Source organism: Tachypleus tridentatus, chromosome 7 (assembly GCF_004210375.1).
Source record: "Tachypleus tridentatus isolate NWPU-2018 chromosome 7, ASM421037v1, whole genome shotgun sequence".
Lineage (NCBI taxonomy): Eukaryota > Metazoa > Arthropoda > Merostomata > Xiphosura > Limulidae > Tachypleus > Tachypleus tridentatus.
In genome coordinates, this window is record NC_134831.1 from 92,850,807 (window position 1) to 92,860,851 (window position 10,045).

The 10,045-nt window shown below is 35.2% G+C and overlaps 1 protein-coding gene across 3 annotated transcripts in view; it reads right to left on the minus strand.

The window, feature by feature from the left end:
* LOC143256199 (rap guanine nucleotide exchange factor 2-like) overlaps positions 1-9,121 on the minus strand; it is a 99,928-nt gene extending 90,807 nt beyond the window's left edge. Inside the window, exon 1 of one of the 3 annotated variants that reach the window (XM_076513070.1) lies at positions 8,838-9,121. In XM_076513070.1, the coding sequence (XP_076369185.1) occupies positions 8,838-8,893 (56 nt within the window). In that variant the 5' untranslated portion in view covers positions 8,894-9,121. Of the gene's footprint in view, positions 1-6,928; positions 6,945-8,837 lie in introns of those variants that run through there. The other 2 variants (XM_076513069.1, XM_076513071.1) reach the window with 2 other exon arrangements.
* Between the last annotated feature and the right edge of the window lie 924 nt (positions 9,122-10,045).

Sequence of the window (10,045 nt, forward strand, 5' to 3'; positions counted from 1 at the left end):
AAGCCAGTTTTCCAAACAAACAGATAAACACCAGTGACAGCAGTGACACATTGTTCTGAACTAAATATTCCCTTTACTAACGTATTTCAATACAGAGATTGTTCCAGTAAAGTACTCCAGTCTGTTCTCCACTTGTCAGTAGAACCTAATGTATATTGCAGTTTTTTTACTTCATACTTACGATATTAATATTAATTAAATAAACAGAAACTCAGAACACCAATACGATACTCCGAAACCTGTTTGATCTAAAAGCTGCCATTCTGAAAAATTAAAATCAATTTATCACGTGCTCGATTTTTAATATCGTGTCGACATAGATTATGAAGACACGAGCTCACTTCTGATGACGTACAAAGTAAACTACGCTCGTGATAATTAACGCTCAACATTATACGAACTGTTAATCTAAATTAATTATTAATTCGTAATCTCCTTTGTACATTTCGTTAACATAAGCCCGGCACAGCTAGGTGGTTAGGGCATTCGACTCGTAATACGAGGGTCGCGGGTTCGAATCCCCGTCACACCAAACACGCTCGCCCTTACGGACGTGAGGGAGTTACAATGTCACGGTCAATCCCACTATTCGTTGGTAAACAAGTAATCCAAGAGTTGACGGTGGGTGGTGATGACTAGCTGCCTTCCCTCTAGTCTTACACTGCTAAATCAGGGTCGGCTAGCGCAGATAGCCCTCGTGTAGCTTTGCGCGAAATTAAAATAAAATACAAAACAAACAAAAACAATCATCAACGTTATAATAGACGGTGAAAACAACAAAACTAACACCAGGTGTAGGGAGTAACTTGGTGTCCAGCTAAAAAGATATATTATTAACCTATCTCATTATTAACTCAGAAAAGTCTACTTCTGGTATAACCTCTCAATCAATAGCATTAAGTGAACCATCTTGTTGTGATGTCGATTAACAAGCATTGTTTGTTTGTTTTAAAGTATGTATGCATGACTAGTAAACTTGAGAAAAGTAACCACACAAGGTGAGGTGGAAATTGTTTTGTTTGTTTGTTTGTTTTGAATTTCGCACAAAGCTACTCGAGGGTTATCTGTGCTAGCCGTCCCTAATTTAGCAGTGTAAGACTAGAGGGAAGGCAGCTAGTCGTCACCACCAACCGCCAACTCTTGGGCTACTCTTTTACCAACGAATTGTGGGATTGACCGTAACATTGTAACGCCCCCACGGCTGAAAGAGCGAGCATTGACGTTAGCTGGAGAATAAAATATCTACACCACTCTATCTAGACTTTCGAAAGTCTGGTTATATTACAGAACTTCAGCTTTCATTATTATACCCTTGCTTTAGCGAACTTCAGAATAAAATATTACTTTTAGGACTAGTTTACAATAAGGTAACGTTTTACGATTGGAAATTCTGGCTCTGTTTGTTTTATCATTGAGAAAGCCAGTAACGTAGAAATATTATTCTCAAAGTAAAGCCAAGACAGTTTAGTCCGCTATGCGATCCTTAGCCAATCAGGTGATCTGTCTATTTCCATCTCTGTCTTGATTGGTTCCTATTTTCAAATTCAGTAGCCAGATTCACTTGGATTTTTTTTAGCGATAGAATTTTCCTTAAATGTTTTTTTTATTTTTTATTTTTTAATAAGATAACATATGAGGGTCACTAGGTTACAGAGTGTATTCTAAAGCTTTATATATTTCACATAAAATAATAATAAAATAGATAGTCAAAGATCGTGGAAATTGTTTTGTTCTATCAAATGATTGTAAGATTATAGTTACTGCTAGAACTAGGCAAGTGCTAGGCCTATTGATGAAAGATGACAGCGAACGAAAATAAGTTGGTTGGTTGGTTTGGTGTTTTATAGCGCAAAGCAACTAGGTGGCTATTTCCACTACGAAAATAAGAAATCTCGCTTTTGGTTACAGTGGAACCCTCTAAAACAGCCACCTTCGGGACTGAGACAAACTGGCCAAAATGACAAATATCCATAAAAACAGTGGAGATAACAGCCAGAGGAATCTAGTTATTTTCTGTGTTTGTGTGTTTATAAAGAAATCAAGGCGAAGCTGCGAAGTTGTTTGTGGCGTAAATATACCGTAGAAACCTGTAGACAAGACCGCAGACAGAGCAACAATGAAAACCTACAACTAGACACAAGCCAGGAAAGGCTTTGCCAGATTAAAAGCTGGACTATTTGTGCTCTCGACACAAAACAGACTTATAAAAAAAAACTTATATGTCCAGGAAACGATACGAAGCAAAGTTACGGTCCTGCGTGCGAGACTATAGTCAGGAACTTCTCAAAATATGACACTGGGTGTGTAGCAATGAAAGTTGATATAACTGCACTTAAATAAGAGACAAGGTACTGAAGAAACACTAAAGGCTCAAAAGGCTTCTTGACATAAGTCATGTTATAGTAAACTTAGTGACCCAAAACTTGAAAGAGCACAAAAGAAAAAATTATGTTGATACCTTAAATCGAAGCCCTGTAAAGACAAGACACGTTTAGTGTAGCTCCAAGAGCAATGATGGAATAAGTGTGACAAACATGATGGATGGTGTGCAACACAACCTTCTGATACCAAACTGATGACAAACCTAGTTCCAGGTGATGTACATGTACTAGATACATCCTTCCTCAACAAACCTGGAGGATAAAACAGGAGAGAAGTTAAATAAGACAGTGTTCAGGAGTAAAGATGGAGGTATTGCTCAGGCTGAATTATAATTTTATATTGAAGAGACAAGAAAACAACGATGAGATGGTACCTTCTGTAAAATTAAGTAAACTGTATGACTCCCGTTTGTTATCAGTCACAGTCTTGTGTTCGAGTTGGATAAACTCAACAAGATGTAAGGAACATCTTTAAGTCTTGTCGAATTTTATCCTTTCTCGTGTACCTGGTCTGCATCTTTAAGTCTTGTCGAATTTTCTCGTGTACCTGGTCTGATGGCATAAAATATTGAAAGAAAAATACTCTTGGATTTTGACGAGGACAACTGGCTTTGATATTTGTGAAAGAAAACAGATCATGGTTCTGGCATGAGCTTCAGCTGTACCAGTTTTATGATTTAGATGGTAAACTCAGGCAACTGAAACTTCAATTAGCCAAGGTCCGCTTTACAGGACTTAGAAAATAAATGCAATTACGTCTCCTGAAACGTTATCAAACATCTTCAATAAGCTGTTCTGAATGTTTCAGACTGAGAATAAGGAAATAAAGACATTTTGTCAGGCATACCGATGAGACGCCTAGCACATTCCATGAAGTAGACCAGTTCGTTATTAAACATGAAAACGGGGTCTTTATGAGGAAGATATTAAATGGGTCTTTCTTGTATATGAATCCATGTGGAATTCAAATCTATCCAGGTTTGAATAAGTCTGACGACGTACATTAAACTCTTACTACCTTGTGTTATCAACAAAAATATACTAGGAATACACTGTTGATAAAGGTGGCAAACAGCGTACTAGGACCTACACCTGCATTGTTAATGAAGGTGACAACATCATACTAGGACCTACACCTGCACTGTTAATGAAGGTGACAACATCATCATACTAGGACCTACACCTGCACTGTTAATGAAGGTGACAACATCATCAAACTAGGACCTACACCTGCACTCTTAATGAAGGTGACAACATCATACTAGGACCTACACCTGCACTCTTAATGAAGGTGACAACATCATCATACTAGGACCTACACCTGCACTCTTAATGAAGGTGACAACATCATACTAGGACCTACATCTTTATTGTAACTTTCTGAAACAGTTCTAAATAAATCTTCATTATTCCAAAGAAGAAGCAAAAGATTTTGATAAATGATTTGTTGAAATCTTTCCCCCTCCCCTTGAAAGAAAGGGGGGTATACATCCACTGATTAACTTTTCTCCCGTAACAAGGTGAAATCCTTGACTGATCAAATCAATTTATTTTCTTTTCACTTGTAAAGTAATCATTTGTTACACTAACACAAAAAATATGTTCCTTAGTTCTAAGACACCTACTCGAATGTTTTAAGGCTTAAGGAAGTCCACATACGTTTTCTTTCTTAGTTCCAGTAAGACCATGCACTGATTCACCGAGTTTTATATAAATTGAACTAATCAAAGAAGCTTCAGGGAATACCATACTGTTTCCTCACTTACTAAAATCATTTCTGTCCTACAGTAAGAACACCTTCCACATATAGGTTAACGTGTAATTGATAACGCTAGCTCAGCTGTTCATGTAACGGGTAATCTATAGGAGACGAATGTAATCTGAATTATCTCAGACGTATAACGAGAATATATGATCAGTTCATGCAACATTAAAAAAATATGTACACACACACACATACACGGGGTTGACGAAATAGTGGCGCCCTTGGAAACATCAAACTACATGTTTTCAAAACACACTCAACGAGATCTGTTCAAATATGGTCTCGAATCCCGATTTAAACCCTGGATTTAGTAAATACCTGAATTTTTCGTGATTTTAGTTACATGTTATCATAAAACATATTGTGAACCTACAGTAGTTTCTTATATCTTATTATTATAATTAACCTACAAACTGATCAAACAAGTTTCTGTAATTATGGAGGCGTTAAAAGATATCTTAGAAATAATAGAACTTATGTTATTGAATGGTTAGGTCAGTCACCTGATATCAATCAGACAGAAAATTTGTGGGCCGAGTTAAACCGATTAAGAAAAGGTCATAAGCCAAACAAAGAAAGATGACAGTCAATTAATATCTGTACACACTTATTGACAACATGCCATGTTGATGTGAAACAGCACTGAAATCCAATGTAATGCTGACTAAATATTAACTTATGAAACTGGTTTGTGTTATTTAGAGTTTCATTTTTACTTTCAGTTATTACAGATAAACTTGTTTGATCATTTTGTAGGCTAGTTGGAATAATAAGATATAACAAACTACAGCAGGTGCACAACACTTGTTACGATAATATTTAACTAAAATCACGAAAAGTTCAGGTATTCACTAAAGCTACTGGTAAAATTATGATTTGAGATCATACTTGAAGAGATCTCGTCGAGTGCGTTCTAAAAACATATAGTTTTATGTTTTTTTCTGCTATCTTATAAAAGATATAACAAATTAACAATACTTTCAAGGGCACCACTGTTGTTTTCCACCCCTGTATACAGACACACATAGTCATAAGTAGATCATGCAAAGGTGGATTGTATCTACCTTGATATAGAACATTTGCTCAAAACGTTACCGAGTAAATAAATTACTACCATAGCTTCTCAAGACGATTTTACTCTTAAAAGTCTAGTTTCTGTAATAAACACACACACGTACACATGTGTGTTAACGTTTCGTACAAAATTCCATGAAATGAGTTTCCATTTCAATCTGCGCTGAGTCAACAACTCGTAACTGAAAGAAACACGAGTTCCACGTGCATATATTATTGAATTCCCTGTTTATCTCCATAATACAATCCAGGTCCAAACACAATAGTCTCTATAACGTAGTTTCATTCTAAACTGTCCTTCTAGCTACAGCACAGATACTCATAGAATAGCTACGAGTTTATGAAGAACACATTTTAGTTCATAGCGCCAACATCTCTTGACCGATTGAAGATCTAATTACAGTTTCGGACTCAATAGGTTAAACCTTTTCTACTGACGTATTTTGACCACATCCAAAATCTGATAAATTAACTTACTCTAATCTTGCCCAAAAGAATTTCAAATGCCCCGGCTATTGAAGATTCCTTCTTGTTTACTTTTTATAATTCACGGATGGAAGCACTCATACAAACCTTACAGTAAACTACACTGACCAAACTAAGTAATATAGTCTTGGGAAATACATATTATTTATACTTCAAGGCTAAGTTCGATAAATATTTGATTCTTAAACAAGCGAAAAGAATACTAGTTTAAACACATCTCAGTCACATCAGAGTGTTACCAAGACGACAGAAGTATCTCAAAACCATGCAAGTTTAATACAGAGAATGATGATAGTGGACAGAGTGTTACCAAGACGACAGAAGTATCTCAAAACCATGCAAGTTTAATACAGAGAATGATGATAGTGGACAGAGTGTTACCAAGACGACAGAAGTATCTCAAAACCATGCAAGTTTAATACAGAGAATGATGATAGTGGTCAGAGTGTTATCAAGACGACAGAAGTATCTCAAAACCATGCAAGTTTAATACAGAGAATGATGATAGTGGTCAGAGTGTTACCAAGACGACAGAAGTATCTCAAAACCGTGCAAGTTTAATACAGAGAATGATGATAGTGGACAGAGCGTTACCAAGACGACAGAAGTATCTCAAAACCATGCAAGTTTAATACAGAGAATGATTATAGTGGTCAGAGTGTTACCAAGACGACAGAAGTATCTCAAAACCAAGCAAGTTTAATACAGAGAATGATGATAGTGGTCAGAGTGTTACCAAGATGACAGAAGTATCTCAAACCATGCAAGTTTAATACAGAGAATGATGATAGTGGTCAGAGCGTTACCAAGACGACAGAAGTATCTCAAAACCATGCAAGTTTAATACAGAGAATGATGATAGTGGTCAGAGTGTTACCAAGACGACAGAAGTATCTCAAAACCATGCAAGTTTAATACAGAGAATGATGATAGTGGTCAGAGTGTTACCAAGACGACAGAAGTATCTCAAAACCATGCAAGTTTAATACAGAGAATGATGATAGTGGTCAGAGTGTTACCAAGACGACAGAAGTATCTCAAAACCATGCAAGTTTAATAGAGAGAATGATGATAGTGGTCAGAGTGTTACCAAGACAACAGAAGTATCTCAAAACCATGCAAGTTTAATACAGAGAATAATAAAAGTGGGTATCATAGCTTACACGTCAGACAATACAAACACAGGGTAAGTTGCAGATCAGACAGTCACAGGGTAACTTACCGTTATTTTGGTGTTCCCTTTTATCAATCGTCATCTGTCTTCTTTCGTTTTAAGATTATACAAAGCATTTCTTTATATCCTCAGAAACTGAACATTAACTATCGCACTGTTGGTACCTCAGAAATTTGCTATCAGTTGTGATTAGGAATAAATAGATATATTTGAGCTAATAATGATGCACACACACACAACCTGGTCTACGATTTATGGAAACTATTTTGGATGACATCAGACACGTTACATTGAAAGTCACGAAGATACAACCTTAGATTTAGATGCACCAACCTTGTGGGTGTACTGTGGGTGGAAACTCCTACAAATTATAAAACTATACTAGGCCATGGGTATGGATCTTTTCACTTTTGTCAGGTGGGTGCACGTGGAAATGTTTTATTAAAATTGATAGGTGGGGCTATTTTATCGCCGAGTAGACTAGTTGTAGGTTGGTAATTGCCAGAGTATGTAGGTCTAAAGCCTAATTATGTGGAACTGCGAAAAAAACATTGGTCTGTAAGTCTATCTTAGTTTTTGTTTTAAATGAAAGTGAAAACCATTTCACTGTGTTTTTGAAAGTAATTTTTCGAACCTCCAGTTTGTTATGCGATTCCAGAAATATTGTTTATTTGACAGTTGATAATATTTGAGAAATGTCAATTGAGAATCAAAGTCGTAATGCGACAATGATACATTTCAAGAATCTTCTATATACGAGTCTTCCCCGGAGAAAAAACCGGTTTTTTAAAATTATTTTAATTAAAAATATTCTGGTTAAACACTAATAATTAAGTCTTCCAACATATTTGTGTAAATTTCACGCTGAAAAGACGAACCTAAAATACAATGTGTAATAATAATCCTTCTTCCAGAAGACTTAATAAGAATCTTAAATAAAAAAAATTACAGTTAATAATAATTAGTATTAAATATAAGTGACATCTTGTGTGGAAACTCTGTCCAAGATCTTCAGGTAAGTGACGTCAGTGAGAAATGTTCGTATGATTGGTTATGTCTGAAAACCCACAAAAGTTACAGATACTTTGTTATTAACTGCAGAACCGACAAAATGGTACACTTATTAAATGGTTTTTGAGGTTGAGGTTTCATACGAAAACAAAAAATATTATATTATTACTGGGATTCAAAATGCTTATATTGTAGACATTAATTTGAATGTGCCTTGTACCTAATGATGACTCAACACTATTGGTCGAAACGTCGAAAATATTATAATCAAAACTTTCTAAAGTTGCTCTTATTGTATTTCTATTCATATTATATTTCTTCCATTATAAGTTCATACAACATATGATAAGGGGAGGTATAGAACTAAAATTATGTCACCACGGATTAAAATTCTGTCCGTTCTTTTGCAGTAAACACGTGCTAACGATATAATAAATACAATTCAGGCCGATTCATTAACAGCAAGGCCGGATTAAAGGCTTTATTAGCCCTAGCCTTTCAACTTATAGAGGTCTCCTCGGGACAGAATCTCTACATGCAATACATTTATAAGCATAGCTTGAGGCCCCCTAATAAGTGCAAGGTACTAGGCTTCAGCCCGGTAAGCCCTTGCCTTAATCCAGGGTTAATTAACACATTACTTGATTTATTTCTTTCAGAGGAATAAAATTAATTATTCTAATTTTGGAATCTCTTGACAACGGCTTCATGATACAGACTTTCGAATTTCCAACTATTTACAACTTTTATAATACGGTCTAATACATACATACAGTTTCATATATAGTAAAATAATTTGTTCAACTCCAGTTAATTCGTGTTTTAAATTTCTACCTCTTCCTCTGTTCACTTCGCAATATGATTTGTTTTTCGCGTGTTATATCGTACTTAAGAGAGTATGTAAATCGAATACTACCTTAACCCTAAATCACACATCTCTACCTACCTGTTCAAAGACGAATTCCACCGCCCGTCGACTTCTCGAGGGCTTGAATGGGACATTTAGGCTTAAGTTAAGACTGATTTTCCACATAAACAGATTCAAGTCTATATGTCTGTATTTCACCCAAAATAAAGTCTGCAAACAATTAATTCCACGTTACAGCGCAAGAAATACTCATTCGCTGAGAACTGACCGTATAACAGAACAACACATCGCGAAACTCTCAACTTTTAACTTAACTACACGACGCCAAATCGTCCCCCAAGTTAAACGCTCAGGTGCAAACAGATAACAGTAGGTGCATTCGAGACCAGCCACAACCAGACTCGACCATTACGGTCTTCCCATCAGACCTCACGTCTATCATCTTGTAAGGTTACAAGGTAGCAAAAGCAGAAGGAAAATAAAAGGGTAAACTTGTGGGTTTCAATAATGAATAATGTGCTTCAATTAATAGTTAGTAAAGACTCAACTATCTATACCACTGGGAAAGGGGTGATCATGTGAAAAGGTTTTGCTAGGAATTTCTTCCTGTTTTATATAAACATGAATATCTGTTTACAAAATTTAATACTAATAGAAATCAATTGAAATGTTATATTTGTAATTCATTAGAACACTAACGAAACAAATTAGTTTTGTAATGTTAATCCAGATTTCATTCTCATTCGTACTACTATGCTATCACTTATTTCTAATTATGGAATAATTAATTAATAATTACACAAGTAATTTTATGGGGTACTAACCACAAAAACAATTAATACCTGATAATTTGTCGTTAAACCATTAACAAACATAGTTTTTAAACCTCTCAATTTGTGTTAAAGTGTTACTGTCTGCATCTCAAAAATACATAAAACACTGACCACTCTTTAAAGTTCAGTGAAACTAAAGTATTTAACATATATAAACAATTTAGTGAAACTAAAGTACATAACATGTAAGAACAGTTTAATGAAACTAAAGTGCATAACATATATGAACAATTTAGTGAAACTAAAGTATTTAACATATATGAACAATGTGGTGAAACTAAAGTATTTAACATATATGAACAAAGTGATGAAACTAAAGTATCTTAAATATTTGAACAATGTGGTGAAACTCATGTGTTTAACATATGGTGAATGATGTACAGTAATGTTTTCATTCAGTTTTTCTTGTTTCCTTTGGGTGGGAAGAGACGTACAGTAACTGAGATCAATATA